The 18606-nt window shown below is 37.7% G+C and overlaps 1 protein-coding gene and 1 non-coding gene across 3 annotated transcripts in view; both read left to right on the top strand.

Annotated features, from left to right (window-relative positions):
* The window catches only part of MICU2 (mitochondrial calcium uptake 2), a 111545-nt gene that overhangs the window by 70726 nt on the left and 22213 nt on the right, over positions 1-18606 (top strand). For both annotated transcript variants that reach the window (XM_004054244.5, XM_063697187.1), the window contains exons 5-6: positions 10962-11009; positions 12284-12366. In XM_004054244.5, coding sequence (XP_004054292.1) covers positions 10962-11009; positions 12284-12366 — 131 coding nt within the window. The remainder of the gene's footprint in view (positions 1-10961; positions 11010-12283; positions 12367-18606) is intronic.
* Positions 5729-5829, top strand: LOC115930494 (small nucleolar RNA U13). Its single transcript, XR_004067130.1, has one exon. It is a non-coding gene; the product is annotated as a small nucleolar RNA U13 (small nucleolar RNA).

Below are 18606 nucleotides of genomic sequence, written 5' to 3'. Positions count from 1 at the left end.
CTGCCTTGTCCGGGCGTGGTGGCTCACGCTTGTAATCCCAGCACTTTGGGAGGCCGAGGCAGGTGGATCACGAGGTCAGGGGATCGAGACCATCCTGGCTAACACGGTGAAACCCCGTCTCTACTAAAAATACAAAAAATCAGCTGGGCGCGGTGGCCGGTGCCTGTATTCCCAGCTACTCGGGAGGCTGAGGCAGGGGAATGGCGTGAACCCGGGGGGCAGAGCTTGCAGTGAGCCGAGATTGCGCCACTGCACTCCAGCCTGGGAGACAGAGCAAGACTCCGCCTCAAAAAAAAAAAAAAAATTGCACTGCCTTACTATTGATTACAAAAATATATATATAAAATCATTCCATACTCAGAATCATAAAGATAATTATTAAAATTAGTTGGATTCATTATGAAGTATATCCTGTACACCGTGGAATTTAATAAACTTTTTAAGGCATTTTTTCTTTACCTAAAGAAAGAAAGAACTCACCTCCAAATCTGCTGTTGCATCTGCATCTTACAGCTGCATCCATCTTGTCTGTCTTTGCTATCTTTATAGATCTATTCCGTACAACATAAGCCCATGTCTCTGTATTTGCTCTAGGCCTCTTTTCTTGCCCTTTCAAGACTTTTCTACTTTGATATTTTTCCCTATTTTACCACATCACCAGTTTGTTTCTCTCTACCTTATTCCTACCTTATGTAAACTTAAAAGTATGTCCTATTTTTTAGGGTAAAAAATTTTTCCTTTACCCCCATATTCCCTGGTGTGTTGTGTTCACTTCCTCACCTCTCATTCATTCATTCAGCTCATTTCAGCCTGGTACCCACTCCACCATGGACACTGTTTTGTCATGATCACCAGTGACCTCCTTGTTACCAGTTCAATGAGGACATTTTGTAGTCTCAGCTTATGTGACCTCGGCGGTATTTGATATATTATCTACATCAGAACAGCTCCTTGTTTTGGCTTCTATGACCCCATGCTTTGTTGTATTGCTTTTCTCACCATCCTAGTTGTTTCTTCTCTATCTCTTTTGATGCAATTCAACAAGAACCACCTAAGCTGGGGAAGCAAACAATTAGATCATTCTAGTGGGGTGAGTTTGAAGGAAGGGGCTCACTAGTCAGTCCTGAAAGAGCACTGAGAAATTCTCTATCTCGTGAGAGATAATGAAGATATGAATGAGATTTAACAAACTTTGGAGAAAATTGGGAGAGTACTTGGCAAATGACAAGTAAAATTTTTTTCTTTTTATTGACAAGTAATATTTTTGAGGCATAAGTATGAAAAGAGTTGGAATTTCAAAGAGCAGTAAGCAAACATTTTATTTTCTTGGTATGAAGATAGCAAATGGTAGTGGAGATTATATGAAATGGGTTAATGGAAGTTTTGAAAGTGACAGTGAGATTTGAAGACAAGGTAGAAAGTTATTGCAGTTTAATTACAGTTTTGACTCTTCAGATAGAAGAAAAATCTGTGGATGTTCTTTAGTTTCTTCTTGAAATTGAGATCAGTGTTCTCTTCATTCAGCCTCTGCGTATAGGGGCAAGATTTGTGGAGCAGCTTTTCATATTGGCAGAGGAAGACTTGGGAGGGGAGTTCATACCTCCTGCTAGTCTGCATCAGAGAATCCTGTTAGATTGTAGTCACATCCAGAAGTCAGGATTCTGGTCTCCAGAAGGATTGTAGTATTTCTTTACCAGCTTTGCTGCCTCTGTGCCATAAGGGAGAAAAAATAGGTACTTGTTTTTAGAGGATACTGAGAAAGATTATCGGTAACTTCTTTTTTTGTTCGTTTGTTTTTGTTTTTAGATACAGCTATGCTTTTATTACAAAACCGTTTTTTTTGGCATTAGTTGGCTACAGTGATAGCAAGATAACGTGAGTGTGCAGACCAGCTCTGATGGAACCACTGTATTCCCTGCTTGCTGAACCAAACTTCAGCTACCTCATATCCATTACATACAAATGACCTGCAGTTATTACTGCTACAAATCTTGACGCATGTACTACTGAGGGAAGAGTTGATGCTAAGGGATTTGATTACATGTTGATAAGACTACAAAAGTTCCTTTATGGGACTTTTTCTTCCTCCTCCCATCCAGTGACTTTGCTTTAGAAGAATCCCATTACTTAGAGTTAGTCTGAGTAGCTGCAGCACCCAAGGAGCGTCAGTTCTTGTTAAAAAGCAATACCTGTGTGATGCACTTTGACACCACAGGCAAAGGGAAGGACCACTCTCGTTTTAAACTCCTGCAGGGTCCCTTAATAAAAAATAAAAGCATTCCATCAAGTTTTTCTGGATGGTGTTATTGCTGTACATTTGTTGGTGAGTCATTTTCTGTGCTGTGTTTGCTTTGAAGGGATCTTCCAATCTATCTCCAATATTCCTTTCTTATAGTGTCCTTTTCTTGAGCTAGGATCTCACATAACTCTGATGCTTTATTAAGAATGTCTTCCTTTTTGTCACAGTGGTTTTCTAGCATGTCTTCATAGATATCCACAAGAAAGGCAATTAGGTAGGGGGAACTATGACTTGGTTGTAAATCAAGTAATTGACTTAACAGATTAGGATATTTGGAAAGACCACAATCCTGCAAAATCCCTTTCAAATGGTTGCAGGCACTTTCATTATGTGGTACTAGTTTAATCATTTCCAGAGTGTATATTTGTCACTGTAAATGATCTGGACCACAGGATTGGGGCCATCATTCTGCAGCACTAGATCTATATCAGCCCATTCTGCTCTGTCACTGTACAGGACGTAGGAGGGTGAGTCCAGGCTCAGAAACCCGTCGTCCATGGGGGCACCACGGCTTACCTGGCCTCGGCTGCCATCTCTTCCTCGTGCTGCTGCTGGGGCGGTGGTGGGTACGGCTGAGGTGGGGGCTGCTCTGGCTGTCTGGGCTTGCCACCTTGTGCAGCCTCCCCGACCCCCTCAGTGGCCACCCCAGTAACTTATTTTTATTTTTATTTTTTTAACTTTCAGAGAGAGAGACATAGTAGATAATCTTTCTAACTATCAAGGAGATAAATTCATCAGCCTGCACACACATTTTCCTCATTAGATAGTTTTCTTTCTTTGTTATTTACATAGCTGGAGGACTGTTTATGTTCTCAGAATGAACAACAGCATTAATCATATATTTCCAGGATTTTTTTTTTTTTGAAGGAGAATTAAGACCCAGTATTTCGGATGATTGGGAGAAAGACCTTAGTGATGAACTATTAGAAAAATAGGATTTTCCCCCCTTAGGCAAAGTCTATGAGGATATTCATACAAGAAATAGAGGAATGAACATGATGAGAGGGTAAGGGGTGAGGGAAGGAGGCTTTAAGAGGAACCAGAAACAGTAAATGGCTGTAAGGATAGAGAATATACATAGCATTCATTACAAAGTCAAAGATAAATTTTTAAAATGTACATGCAGTGGCTGTGGGAGGAAAATCAACTTACATTCCTACATTCATAAAGGACTGGCAGGGAAATCAGGACTGTAAGATGTAGCTTAAGGATGACAAGAAAATTAAGCAATTGGCAGGTAAAAGATGAGGCAGAACTGGAGAGTTACAGAATTAGGAAGAGTTAGAAGTATCATGAAAGGGCAAGGTGTAAGATCTGCTCTCTCACCATTCATCCAAATGCTGGCCACCCTTAACTTAGACTTTTCTATACTTAGACTTCTCTGTACTTTTATCCCACGCTGATTGGGGTCTCAACCCTGATCCTTCCCCTTCTCCATCCCTCCAACACATCTACTGTACCACATTCTAGCTGGAAGAAGAGTGTCCCTAATTGTGAGAAGCCTTCACAGGCTGAATGTATAGAGTCTCCCAGCTCCTGTGTAGCTTGTGGTTTATGAGCTGCTTTAAAGCCTACTTCATCTGTAAAATAGAGATGATAATATCTACTTCAAGGTTACAGTGACTTACGTGAAACTTCTGACACAGTGCCTGAGATCGTGTCAAAAAAAGATCTGTTAATTAGGCAAATCTTTGTGTCACAAGTCCTCTTGATTTCTCTGAAACCACACTGTCCTAGTCTCTCTCTGTCATTGGCCCTCTTCCACCTCCTGCCTATTAAACATTGGCACTTCATAGAATTTTGTCCTTCACTTACTACTCTTCTTCAGCCTCCTTGGTTTTAGCGTTCATGAGATGACTCCCAAATCTCTTTCAGTGCTTCCAGCCCAGGCTACACTCCTGAGCCTCAGCCATCTGTGTATTTACAAACTAGCTGCCAGACACCTGGTTTTGGATCTCTCTCAGTTACCTTGGATTCAGAATATGCCAAACTGCACTCATCATCTTCCCCCTAAACCAACACTTCCTGTATTCTTGATCTCATTTGGTAGTAAAAGCTTTCATCTAACTCACCCAAACCCAAGAAATATCTTATAACCTTTTCTCTCTCTCTTTGCCCCTCCCACCCTTCATAGTCAATCAAACACAAAGTCTTTCCAATTTTACCTAAGTATTTATCGAATTCATCTTCTCTTCTCCCTACCTCTAGAGAATAGGAAACAGATCAGGTAACTTTGTCACTTAATAAATAAAATCTAACTTCCTTAGTTTGGTGTATATAAGCCCTTTGTGTCCTGTGCCCTGCATAAGCTTCCCTGCTGCCCTCTCTTGCCATTCTGCACAGTGTGCCACGTCTTTTTACGCTTTCATACTTTTGCACACGCTCTTCCCTTTGCCTGTGCCGTTCTCTATCTCCCCCTCTACTCTCTGACTCACCACCTTCTCCCAGCCTTCTGCTCATTGGAGAATTAACGCAAGCTTCACTTCTTCTGGGAATCGTTTTTAACTTCTTCAGTAGAAAGAATTGTTCCCTCCCCTGCATTCTCATCATTCTTTATATATTCTTTCTCGCCACGTTTTATTATAATTGCTGGTTTATGTGTCATCTGCTAACTTCTTAGAATATAAATTCCTTGAGGGAAAAGGCCCTTTTCTTTGTAAACTTATGAGGTCTAAGCACAATGGCTAGCACGTGGTATATGCTTAATAAATTGTTTTTGACTGAACAAACAGAGAACAGTAGAATTGTTTATTAAATTGTGAGGAAGCCCAATACAGTGGAAGGGCTGAGACTCTTGTATATCTTGTCTGTAATGTTGATTGTGATCTGATAGTATAGGAAAAAAGTGCTTACAAGTGCAATAGGGAAACATCTTGAGGAAAGACAACAGTTACTTTTTAGTTCCCTGAAATACATGAGTTGACATGTACATTTCCAACTTAAAGAAAAAAACACTAAATGTTTATTTTATAAAAGATTCAGAAGATACACTTTTTAAAGATATACTTCGCTGTTGCTGTTAATAGTGATTTGAAGAAAAACAATGTAAAACTTAGTTATACTTGGGACCCTTTGAAATATTCCATTTTACCACGTATAAGAACTATCAAAATGTATACTCTATCGTAACTAGCAAAAGGTAGTACATTCCTAAAATAAGAAAATAATTTACCAACACATATTATTATAAGGAAGAAGAAGTTGTAGGTTATTATATTTTTTTTAAAGTGAGCATAATTTTAATACCATCCTCAAAAATATACTGAATATAAATTATGAGATATGTTGTAAGATATAAATATATTCTTGCAATAGGTGGGATAATCCAATCTCTTTGGAAAACAGGATTCACAAAATTGTACTTAACAGCGGTCATGTTTTAGAATGGTTCCATCTTAATATTTCTAGATAAGCATTGTAACTGACAGAATTTATTCATCTTAAGTGTGATGACTGGGTTTTCACATTGATGAGTGAGATGCACCTCCCTCAAACCTTGTTTACAAGGACAACATATTGGTTGTCTGACGTGAAGAGAGGAAAAAGTCAGAACTTACTCATTTCTCCTAGTGTCTCTCTTAAAAGATTCTTTAACAAACTTTTAAACATAAATTATTTAAAATACTGTCCTAATGCAGTTTTGAATCATTGCCATTTAACAGCATTTACTTTACAATTAGATATAACAAATATATATTAAGCTGTTTCTCCTGTCAATATTCTCGTGTGTCAGTTTTCTTTAAAAACATTTTCAGAGGGCAAATGCCTAGAATGCTGTTGTAGAACTACCTTGTTTATTTATAACCCACCTTGAGAGTGAAAGGTACTGTTTTTATACTGTCTCAACTCTGTGATTATTCAAGCTTTTTATTTAAGTCAGTATTTCAAAGAAAGACCCTGGAATTTTCTTTTTCAAAAAGTTCTGCTTGCATAAAGGACCTGTACCTGTGTCTAAAGAGAAGAAAAGCAAGGTCTCCTTTTGGCATCAAGCCCAGTGGAGTCTAGAGGTTTGGCCATTTTTTTCACATTGGCATATTCCTTTGAAAATGAGAAAAATTCTTAAGGCTGCCAAAGAATGAAATACTTTGATCTTTCAGCTAACATTAGAGCACTTCTCTCAGGTACAAGATATGACAAAACACATTTAATTTATTCTCCCTTTATAGAAAGACTAAATAGTTTAAAGCAAAAGAAAATCTGAAAATGTACTATAGTCTTTTTGTTAAAGAAAAGTACACCTGCTCCAAAATAGAAACAACAAAAAGTTGGTAATTCAAAAAAAGGAAGCCATTGAAAACATTTAAAATATTTACTTATAGTTAAAACATGGAATCATCTAATAATACCATGTTTGCTTTCCTTGCTCTGAACTACCTTTGGCCCTGACTCCCTCCTTTATTTGCTTGGGAGCCATTAGGGTATGTTGTCCTGCACAGAAGGGTAAATACATTCCCACCGTCATCACCCTCTGCAGCTCTTTATTCTTCCTGTCCGAACTACCATAGTAGTTTTTTTTTCCCATTGCTGCTTCCACATGAGCATTATTTCAGACAATCACTTTGCAGTTTTCATATTCAGCTTCATCTGTCTTAAATAGCTTTCCCATTTGTACCACATCCGCTTAATTAAAATTTTTACCAATCATTCAAAGATTACTGTTAGAATTACTTCCTCTGTGACATCTTTGATCATCTAAACTCCGGAAATGCCTGCACATTTTTCTAAACTCTTGTAACTCTTACTATTCGTATCTCTCTATGGTATCTAGTATTTTCTGTAAACATCTGCATTTTGGCCTCCTAATGGAAGTATACAATGCCATCTGTGAAGAATTCTTGTCAAAATCAAACCTGAATCTTAGCACACATCTGGATTTAAGTACCGTTTGTAGAAAATACAGAAGGTAGAGGAACATGTGAAATGATACCAAGGACATACAGTCATCAGAATTTTATAGACTATTAGAAATTTTATAGGACAAATGACCACCTTTTTCAACAATTAAATTGAAAGGTAGGGGCAAAAAAGACAAGGGAGAAAACCTATATATTAAGAGAGACATAAGAGACAGGAAGGCTGGGCACAGTGGCTCACACCTGCAGTCCTAGCACTTTGGGAGGCTGAGGCAGGAGGATCACTTGAGCCCAGGAATTCAAGACCAGCCAGGGCAACATAGGAAGACCCTGTCTCTACAAAAAAAAAAAAAAAGTATTTTAATTAGCTAGACATGGTGGCACATGCCTGTGGTCCCAGCTACTCAGGAGGCTGAGAGGTGGGGAGGATCGCTTGAACCTGGGAGGTCAAGGCTGCAGTGAGCCACTACTGTGCCACTGTACTCCAGCCCGGGAAACAGAGTGAGACCTTGTTAAAAAAAAATAATAATAAATAAATAAATAAATAAATAAATAAATTAGACTACATCACAATTAAGAACATTTGTGAATCGAAGAACACTGTCAAGAGAGTGAAGAAAAGATCCACAAATGGGAGAAAATATTTTCAAATCATATATTCATATATATAATAAGGGATAATAACCAGAATATGTAAAGAACTATACAAAACTTTTCTTAATGGGAAAAGGACTCAAGTAGAAATTTCTCAGAATAAGATATACACATGAAAAGCACATGAAAAGGTACTCAACGTCACTAATCATCAGGGAAATGCAAATCAAAACCGCAATGAGATATCACGTGACATTCATTAGGTTGGCAGTTAAAAAAAAAAAAAGCAGAAAACACAAGCGTTGAGGCTGTGGAGAAATTTGGTGGGAATTTGTATTTCCACAGCTGCTGTGGAAAAGGTAGGGCGATTCCTCAAAAATTAAAACAGCATTGGCCAGGCGCGGTGGCTCACGCCTGTAGTCCCAGCACTTTGGGAGCCCGAGGCAGGCAGATCACGAGGTCAGGAGATCGAGGTCATCCTGGCTAACATGGTGAAACCTGTCTGTACTAAAAATACAAAAAATTAACCGGGCGTGGTGGCGGGTGCCTGTAGTCCCAGCTACTCAGGAGGCTGAGGCAGGAGAATGGCATGAACCTGGGAGGCGGAGCTTGCAGTGAACCGAGATCGCACCACTGCACTCCAGCCTGGGCGACAGAGCAAGACTCCATCTCAAAAAAAAAAAAAAAAAAAATTAAATTACACAGCATTACTGTATGATGCAGCAGTTCTGCTTCTGGGTATATACCCAAAAGAAATGAAAGCAGGGGCTCAGATAAATATTTGTACACCAATATTTGTAGCTGCATTATTCACAGTAACCACATGGTAGAAACACCCCAAATGTCCATCAGCAGGTGAGTGGATAAACAAAATGTGGCACATAGGTACAATGGAATATTATTCAGCCTTAAAAAGGAAGGATATGCTGACATATGCTGCAGTATGAATGAACCTTTAAAACATTATGCCAAGTGAAATAAGTCACAAAAGGACAAATATCGTATGATTCATCTTAGGTACCTAGATAGAATAGGCAACTTCACAGAGACAGAAAGTGGAATAGAGGTTGCAGGGGCTAGAGGCAGGAATGGGTGGTGGGATTCAGGAGTTAACATTTAATGTGTACAGTGTTTTTGTTTAGCATGATGAAAAATTTCTAATGACGGTTGTACAACAGCGTGAATGTACTTAATGCTACCAAACTTAAAAATGGTTTAAATGGTAAATTGTATGTTATGTTTATTTTACCACAATATTTAAAAACAGGTGATTTAAGAGACCTACTCACTGAGTGCAATGTAAGGACTTTTCTTTGGATGCTCATTTGAACACACTTGAAAACTTGTCTAAAACAGGAAAATTGATAATGCTGATTTGAATTTGAAGATGTTAAGGAATTATTGATACTTTTTTAGGTGTGGTAACTATCTGGCAGGGAGGTTTTTTTTAGATATACAGGCTGAATTTTTTACTATGAAATGATATGTATATGTGGGTTTTGTTTCAAAATAATCCAGTGGGAGGTAGGGAGTGAAAAGGAATATAGATAAAGCAAGACCTGCCATGAATTGATAATTATTGGTGCTGAGTTTCATTGTGTTATTTAATATAATTATATATAATTATTCATCATATTATTCTCTCTGTTGTTGCATATGATTGAAGTTTTCCATGATTAAAAAAGTGTTTTTAATTGTTAATTGTGCATTTTGCTATTATACCAATCTTTTGATCCGGAGGGAACAATTGTTTTTTAGCGTATCGGGAAGCCATGGTTTTTGAGATATCGTTTCTATGTAAGCAGCCTAAAACCTGACACAATGTACTTGAGCAAGCAAGAAAGTTTAGTGACTAGACAGAGTTAGCTTCAAACCCAACTTCATCCAGGGCTGAAACATCACCATATTCATTTTCCAGATCTGGCAATTAAAGATTGGCTACACTCTTGTGCTCTAAATACTGGCTTCTGGCAGTTCCAGGAACTCTCTCCATTGCCTCACATTCCTGAGAATAACATTCTCACATCACCAAAGCTCAGCACAAAATAAAAATGTGAAAGTCAGTGATCCAGCATTTGCATCAGAAATCCTGCTGTACTACTCTGAGTGGCCCAACTTAGGTGTTAGCCCATCCCTGAACCAGTCCCTGGAGCCAGACTAGTGCAACCTCCTTATTAGCTTGGGCCTGAGCTACTTGCCCATCCCTGCATCAATTCCACAGAAATGCAGTGATTGGCTTCAGCCAATTAGCATTTACTTGCAGAGGCAAAGGTAGGGTCATCCTACCCAAACTGCATATTTGAGACTGACAAAGAATGATTTCCCAAAGGAAAAATCAAGTTACTGCTACAAAGAACTAATTACTATGTTTTAAATAATGTAATTTGACTCTCAGTATATCCCGTCTCTGTTATTCTACTGAATTTATAAATTTGCTTCACTTGAGATGTTATGCATAGTAAAACTTTAAGTAGAAGTAACTAAAGTGCCATGTAAATAAAACTTGTAGTGGATGCCTGTTATTTGTGAGCCAGCTTCGATTCTTCTGTATTAGTCAATGTTCTCCAGAGAAACAGAACCAATAGGAGATTTAGATAGAGGTTGGCTGTGAAAAATTGGCTCATGCAATTATGGAGGTACAGAAGTCCCATGATCTGCCATCTGCAAGCTGTAGACCCAGAAAAGCTGATGGTGTAATTCAGTCCACATTTGGAGGCCTGAGAACCAGGGGAGTCAATGGTGTAAACCCGTCTGAGGGTAGAAGATAAGATGTTCCAGCTCAAGAAGTGAGGCAGAAAAAAAGGGTGAATTTCTCCTTCCTCTGCTTTTTGTTCAACAGAGTGGATAATGCCCACCCACACTGGGGAGAACAGCCTGCTTTACCGAGTCTACCAATTTAAATGCTAATCTCACAGACACACCCAGAAATGATGTTTAATCTGGACACTCAAGATGTTCAGTCTGTGACACAGTCAGACTGACACTTAAAACCAACCATCACAACTTCCTTGCTAGTAATAGTACCTGATGAAACATAGTTTCTTTTTTTAAGTATTAGGCCTCTACTTCAACTATTATAAAAATTTTCCACTGTATCAAAGAGAGGTAATTTAAAGTAAAATTGTGTTTTAATTAGGTGAAATTTCAATGTTAATGTCTCTGTATATTCTAAACCATCTAAAGCTTATTTTCTGGTATGTTTTTATCTCTTTCAGGGCTAATTTCATATACTGAGTATCTTTTCTTGCTTACAATCCTCACTAGTAAGTATCCCACAGTTTCTCTCAGAGATCATGTGGAATTCTCTGTTCTTACCAAACAGGATTTTAAAAGTTTGGCATTTATGTCTTTATCATTAAAAACATTATTGATGCCTTAGTTTCTATATCTGCAAAATGATAACGTTGGATTAGGTTATCTCTTTGGGTCTCTTCTGCCTCCTGTGCACTATAGCAGCCCATAGCATTGTCTCTTTAATAGGAAGTTTGTTGAACTAGAGAATCATAGTGGTAGTCTAGGCTTTAAAAATGCTTATCTGACATTATACAAAATTCCTGACCAGTACTCTTCAAAGTGTGAAGGTCATGGAAAACAAGAAAAGACTGAGACACTGATACAGATTAGAGAAGACTCAGGAGACATGACAGCTAAATACAACATGGTATCTTATATTTAATCCTAGAATAGGAAAACAGCATTAGTGAAAAAACATAAAACCCAGATAAAGTCGATAGTGTAGTTCATAATGCTGTGCCATGTTAATTTCTTAGTCTTTATAAATGTACTGTGGTTATGTAAGATGTTAACATTAGAGGAAGACCAGGTGTGGGGGCTCACCCCAGCACTTTAGCTTGAGCCCAGGAGTTTGAGACCAGCTTGGGCAACATGGTAAAACCCCATCTCTACAAAAAAAATTAAAAATTTGCGAGGTGTGGTGGTGCACACCTGTAGTCCCAACTACTTGTCGAGGCTGAGGTAGGAGGATTGCTTGAGCCCAGGAGGTTGAGGCTGCAGTGAGCTGTGATCACGCTACTGCACTCCAGCCTGGGTGACAGGTGAGACTCTGTCTCAGAAGAAAAGAAAAATTAGAGGACTCTGTGGATCTTTGTACTATCTTTACAAAATTTCCATAAGTCTAAAATGATTGCAAAATACGTTGTTGTTGTTTAAGTACTCTGAGAAAGGGAAATAAAAAGTAATCATTAATTTGAAAATAACCAAGGTACTGTAAGAATATAGAAAAGCCCCTAGTACAGCTAAAGAAATAAATTAAGCCTACAAACTAATTTTGCATTGAAAGGGAGAACACTTACTAGCAAAGCAGCAGCACCTATGGAAAGAGTGTTGAAGAAGGCAGGGAACAAAGCCATAACACCAAATATCAGCCTTTGGAATTGTTATAAGAAATCATTATTTTTCTGTGTAGGCACTTACTCATACAGTTTCTGCTAGTGTATGTCAAATTTGAAGATCTATCTATCTACAAATAACTTGCTTTTCATCAACATTTAAATATTCATTTTTCACTTCACTGCAGAACCCCATTCTGGATTTCATGTTGCTTTTAAAATGCTGGATACAGATGGTAATGAGATGATTGAAAAAAGGGAATTTTTTAAGGTAAGTAGATGCTAATTATTTTAGGTTTATCATAAAATACCTGGATGTTTGTGTGACAATTTTACATTTCCATTAAAATCAAAATTGTATTCATTGTTTACATATGAACTATCAGGAAATTATTTGGACATTCAAAAATATTAAATTTTCTATAATACAACCATAAGGACACCAGTAAGTGAACAGAGCATAAGATTCCAAAAAGAGAAGTAAGCATAAGCATCTGTTTTTTAGGGTTACATTTTTATGATTTCAGCAAATAATATGGTAAGAAGAGTTTCATAGGATATATATTTTTTAAAGAATATGTGTTGATATGCTAAAATTATACTAAAAATTGTTAAAGATATATAAAAAGAATAGACATAATAAAAACTTAAGCCTTCATAAAGAATTGGAAAAAAGTGAAAATGCTGCAATAGTTACAAATTGGTGCAAATTTTCCAGGAATTTGCTCTAAGGCTAATATTTGAAGAGCTGAAAACGTGTTTAAATGGTATTTTCTAAGATGTAACTCTAGAACACCCAACAAGTAAATTTTACTCCATTCCCAAAAATTTGGTGCTAATATTAAAAAAAAAAAAAAAAAACCTCAATGCACATCAACAGTTTGGTATGTGCCAGTTAGGGTTAAGTGTTTTTAATCGATTGCAGTGCTTTATGGAGAAAAGAAAACATAGATATATATATGGCATAGTGCTTAGCACATACTAGCTATCCCTCTTGATGAATTAATGAGTACTTATGTAAATGACAAATTAGGCGTGTACATAAATGACTTACAACATTTTTTTTTAAAGCCTTTGTGATATGAAGCAAATGAACCTCTTACATTGCTGGTGGGAATAAAACGGTACACAAATGTTAGAAAACAAAATTGGCAGCTTCTTTTAAAGTAACATATATCCTTGGCATATGACCTAGCAATTCCACTCTTACTTAGTCAAGGAAAACATATTCACCCAAGACCTGTATATTAATATGCATAGTTGTTTTATTCATGATAGCCAAAACTAGAAACAACCGAAATGTTCATCAAGTGAGTGGATAAACAAATAGGATCCATACAATAGAATACTACTTAACAGTAAAAAGGAACAAAACACTGATAAATGCAGCAACATGGACGAGTACATACTGTACGATTACATTTATTTGAAATTTTAGAAAAGGGGACTTACCTACTAAAAGCAGATCCCTGGTTGCCTGAGGCCAGGAGAGAGTCAGGAATTGACTGCAAAGAAAAATGAGAGAACTTTCTGGAGTACTGGAAATATTTTAGATCTTCTTTGGAGTGGTGGCTACACTGGTATATAAATTTGTCAAAACTCATCCGGTGCATGATCCTGAAAGCAAAAACTGCGTTTTAAAGGGGGTACATTTTACTGTATACAAATTGATTCCAAATCCATCTTGTTGTAGAGCCCCTGCTCTTTCCTCAGTGTCAGCCCTCCTCATTTGAAGAATTCTTAGGAGGCCTGAGTTGAGAAAGATCCTGACTCTGAGCTTGGAAATGTTGGGCTTGAGCAACTGAATGGCCATCCCTACAGATGGACAAGAATAGCAAGCAACTGGAGATCAGTAATGTAGCCAGGATTGGGGAACATCCTCATAGGGGTGATAATTAAGTCCTGAAAGTATATGACCCCAAAGGGGAAGAAATAGAGGGAAAAGGGATAAGACCAGAGACTTGGGGAGCAGTGTTTCATTTATGAGGTCAAACTGAGGTTGAGAAGCCAACGAATGAACCTGAGAAGGAGCAGAACAGTGAGCAGAGTACCAAAGAGCCCAGAGAGTGCAGGATAATGGAGTCTGAGTGCAGGATAATGGAGTCTGAGGAAGACAAGAGCAATGGGAGAGGGAGTGTTTAAAAGCAGTGAACTCTCGGGGTTGGGCACGGTAGCTCACGCCTGTAATCCCAGCCCTTTGGGAGGCTGAGGCAGGCGGATCACCTGAGGTCAGCAGTTTGAGACTAGCGTGACCAACATGGAGAAACCCCGTCTCTACTAAAAATACAAAAAATTAGCCGGGCGTGGTGGCACATGCCTGTAATCTCAGCTACTCAGGAGGCTGAGACAGGAGAATCGTTTGAACCCAGGAAGCGGAGGTTGTAGTGAGCCAAGATCGTGCCATCGCAAGCGAAACTCTGTCTCAAAAAAAATAACAGAAATAGTAAAAAAGACACCGAACTCTTAAGAATAAAAAGTGGGCAGCTAGGTAGGGACTGAGTAGAGAGCCTCTGAAACTGTGTAGGTCAGTTGGAACCATTACAGAGCTGTTTCAAAAGAGTCGTGGGGACCGACACCACAGAGCAAAAGGCTAAAGAGGAGTGAATAGAACTTCAAAACTGGTAGCAGTAGATAAAAATATTCATTTGAGATATTTGAGGACTTAATCAAATATCTCAAATAAATATTTGAAGGAAATGTGTTTGCACAAGTGGGACCTGAAATACCAGTGCCATAAGTCACAAAATACCATCCAGCTACTTCATTCTACCTCAGGGACAAGAAATGGGGATAGATTTAAAACTATTATTATTCATACGGGGGTAATTTGTATGAAAAGGCCATATACCTAAATAAGTGAAATTCTATTAGGTTAGTTAAGCTGTGAGAATTTGCATTTACCATAATCCTTTCAGACCTGGGAGGATTTTATTTCTGTTTTTATTCTTGGGAGTTACAAGGTACACAGCCAAATCTTGGAATTACTGGACCCACTGTACACACATCCAAGAATAGTAAAGCTGGAGGCGATTTTATAAAGTGGGCATAGCGGAGCCCCTGATAATAATAGTGGGTGTCATACTCATCAGCACCAAAGTTTTGATGCACTGTGGTAATGTTTAGTGACATGTGGCCAAATCACAAAGTCCGTAGACAAAGGAGATCCTGAGCATGAAACTGAACATGAAAAAAGGCAATAGAAGGCATATCGTTGTTGTTGTTTTCACAGAGCTACACTGATGCGCCTTTTACCATACAGTCCTTATTGTACCTACAGCCTCTACTCCTGAATTTGTTATGCATACCTACTTTAAAATTTTTTCAAATACATTTTTTCACACAATAGCTTAACATGCTGAATGTGTGGAACAATTTCTGAATACCACAGATATCTCCATAAATGTTGCAAAATTGTTGGGTGATTACCTCATGAATTAAGAAAATATCCAAAAGAATATGTAAGGATACATCATTGATTTTGTTTTTAAGTATATAAAGGTCACCGTTGTAAACATGAAAGAAGGTTCTTTGTGCTGATCATAGAAATGAACCACTAAAGTTGATTACCCATAGAGCGTGATACAGCATGTCATTTTAAAAAAAAAACAGCATTGAAGAGGAAAAACTACATTTACATTAATTATTTGAATAGTTTTTTCACTTCCATGATCTTTGTGTTAGTAAACCTAAGTATGTAGCGTGTGTGTGTGTGTGTCCTCGCTCTGTCACCCAGGCTGGAGTGGTACAGTGGCGCAATCTCTGCTCGTTGCAACCTCTGCCTCCCGGGCTCCAGCGATTCTCCTGCCTCAGCCTCTCGAGTAGCTGGGATTACAGGCGTGTCCCACTGTGCCCAGCTAATTTTTTGTATTTTTAGTAGAGACAGGGTTTCACCATGTTGGCCAGGCTGGTCTCGATCTCCTGGCCTCAGGTGATCCACCCACGTCAGCCTCCCAAAGTGCTGGGATTACAGGCTTGAGCCACCATGCCTGGCCGTATGTAGCATCTTATATTTGAGATTTTCTTCAAAGAACCAAATAGTTCTTTTCACATCAAAAAAGCATATTTAAAAGGCAGGGATTTATCTTAGCTTATCTAAATGTTTTCCTAGTAGATTTTATTTATTGCTCTCCCCGCCATATATGTACTACAAAAGTAATGAGAATCACTTTAATACCTAAAACATAAATGTAACAAAGTGATTTGAGTAGCAAATGTAAAAGTAATAATGAAGTATGGTAATAAAAGCCTTGTGAAGATATCCTAAAATACAGATTGCCTCAGTTTGTTACTTTTGTGTTTTGTAAATATTCATGTTTTATTAACATTCAGATCTGAAAACTGTGTTAGTAAGTGTATTGCTTACTTCTTTATCCCAAGAACTCGTAAAATAGCAACTGTCTGTGTGAGCTGTTCTCTGTCAGCTAATAATAAAAAATAGCAACTGTGATCAAAGCCAGGAATGGTTAATCCATTTAATCTTTACCTTGATCAATGGTACATGTGCTTATGTGGGATACATGCCAGGGTTTTAGTGCAATCTCTCTAAACAGTAGATTAATGACAGGTCTGTTTCCTAGTATCGGTTGCTCCTTAGGTGGTCCTTTTATTTCACATTGCTTTCATATTGGTGGGAAGGACTGCACACTTAATATAGTAGCATTATAGTTTTATCATACTAAATACACCTGCTAGAGTTATTTTTAAATAAATATAGATGCCTTTTACATGAGTTGTCAGGGAAATGCAAGTTAAAACCACAATGACATACTACTACACTCAAGAAAATGACCAAAATTAAAAAGACTGGTCACATCAGATGTTGGTGAGAATATGAAGAAACCAGAATTCACTTTGGAAAATAGTTTGTCAGTTTCTTATAAAGTTAAACAGATTTGTTATCTCCTACGTGTTTATCCAAGAGAAATTAAAACCCACGTCCACAAAATTGAGTTGTAAAAGATGTTTGTGGCATTTTGATTCACAGTAGCCAAAAACTGGAGCCATGAAAACACCTATCAACAGGTGATTGAATAAATAGTGGTATATTCATAAAATGTAATAAAACACAACAATAAATGGCAACAGACTACTGACAGGCAAACAACATGGGTGACTCTCAAGACCATTATGCTGAGTGAAAGAAGGTGAACACAAAAGAATACATACTATTTAATTTCATTTATTTGAATTTCTAAACTAGGGGAAACTAATTTAGGTGGGGAAAAAAATCAGAACTGTCTCTGTGGGAACAAGAATAAAAGAGAAACCAGGATTGACTGGGAAGAGACACAAAGAAACTTTGTCAAAATTGTATGGCTGATATTTGTACATTTTAATATATGTATTTTTTCCTGAAGAGCTGTGAATAATAATTGGGAGGGGAACAGGGAGCAGGTAGAGGTACAGAAGAGCCAGGAATGGCAGAATACTGGTAATTATTGAAGATTAATAATGTTTATATGGTGACTTATTGTAGAATTCTGTTCATTTTACTTAAGTTTGAAATTTTCTGTAATAAAAATTTATAAGAGGTTCCAGGGGAATAAGCACAGGGAGAAATGTTTGGATATTGAACTTGGCATTATATCATTTGATTGTCAACTTTAAAAATAAAAGGTAAAATAAATATAAAGCTTTTTAACTTTTTTCCTGAAAATAATTAAGTAGGGGAAAGGGGGGCATTGAAAACTGGCTGAGAGATTTAGAGAACTAGAAATAAACCACTTGCCTAAAACAAACGTAATAGAAATAGCTAAATTCAAAATAATTAATACGGAATTAATTGCAGCAGTTTTCAAACTGTTAAATAGCCCAGAAAAAAATGGATAGAGGTTTGTCTCCTAATTGATTTGAATCCATAGTTTGGGATTTTGTCTACATCTGATTCTTTTAAAATGCTTTCTTTTTTAAATTTGCTTTCCATATGAGGATTGATACAATTGATTCTGAAAGGCAGGTAGGTTTTTTAATGTACTCAATTTCAAAGTACTATTTACAGTGTCCTAATTAGTAGAAATGTAAGTCTTTAAATTATTTTAATGCTTTATAAATGCATAAAGGGAAAAGGAAGACTATGTGTATGATATAAATAGCTTTTTAAAAACTATAGGCCGGGCACGGTGGCTCAAGCCTATAATCCCAGCACTTTGGGAGGCTGAGGCGGGTGGATCACGAGGTCAGGAGATCAAGACCATCCTGGTTAACACGGTGAAACCACATCTCTACTAAAAATACAAAAAAATTAGCCAGGCATGGTGGCGGGTGCCTGTAGTCCCAGCTACTCGGGAGGCTGAGGCAGGAGAATGGCATGAACCCGGGAGGCGGAGCTTGCAGTGAGCCGGGATCGTGCCGCTGCACTCCAGCCTGGGTGACAGAGCAAGACTCCGTCTCAAAAAAAAAAAAAAAAAACCTATATACTTGAAAATGTCACCATAAACTAGTGATACAACTAATTATGAATAAAAATTATCTCGAAAGGACAGCATAATCTTGAAGTTCTTATAGAGTGCTG

Source organism: Gorilla gorilla, chromosome 14, assembly GCF_029281585.2.
Source record: "Gorilla gorilla gorilla isolate KB3781 chromosome 14, NHGRI_mGorGor1-v2.1_pri, whole genome shotgun sequence".
NCBI lineage: Eukaryota > Metazoa > Chordata > Mammalia > Primates > Hominidae > Gorilla > Gorilla gorilla.
The sequence above is the reverse complement of the archived record's forward strand: the minus strand, read 5'-3'. Positions and strand labels throughout refer to the sequence as shown.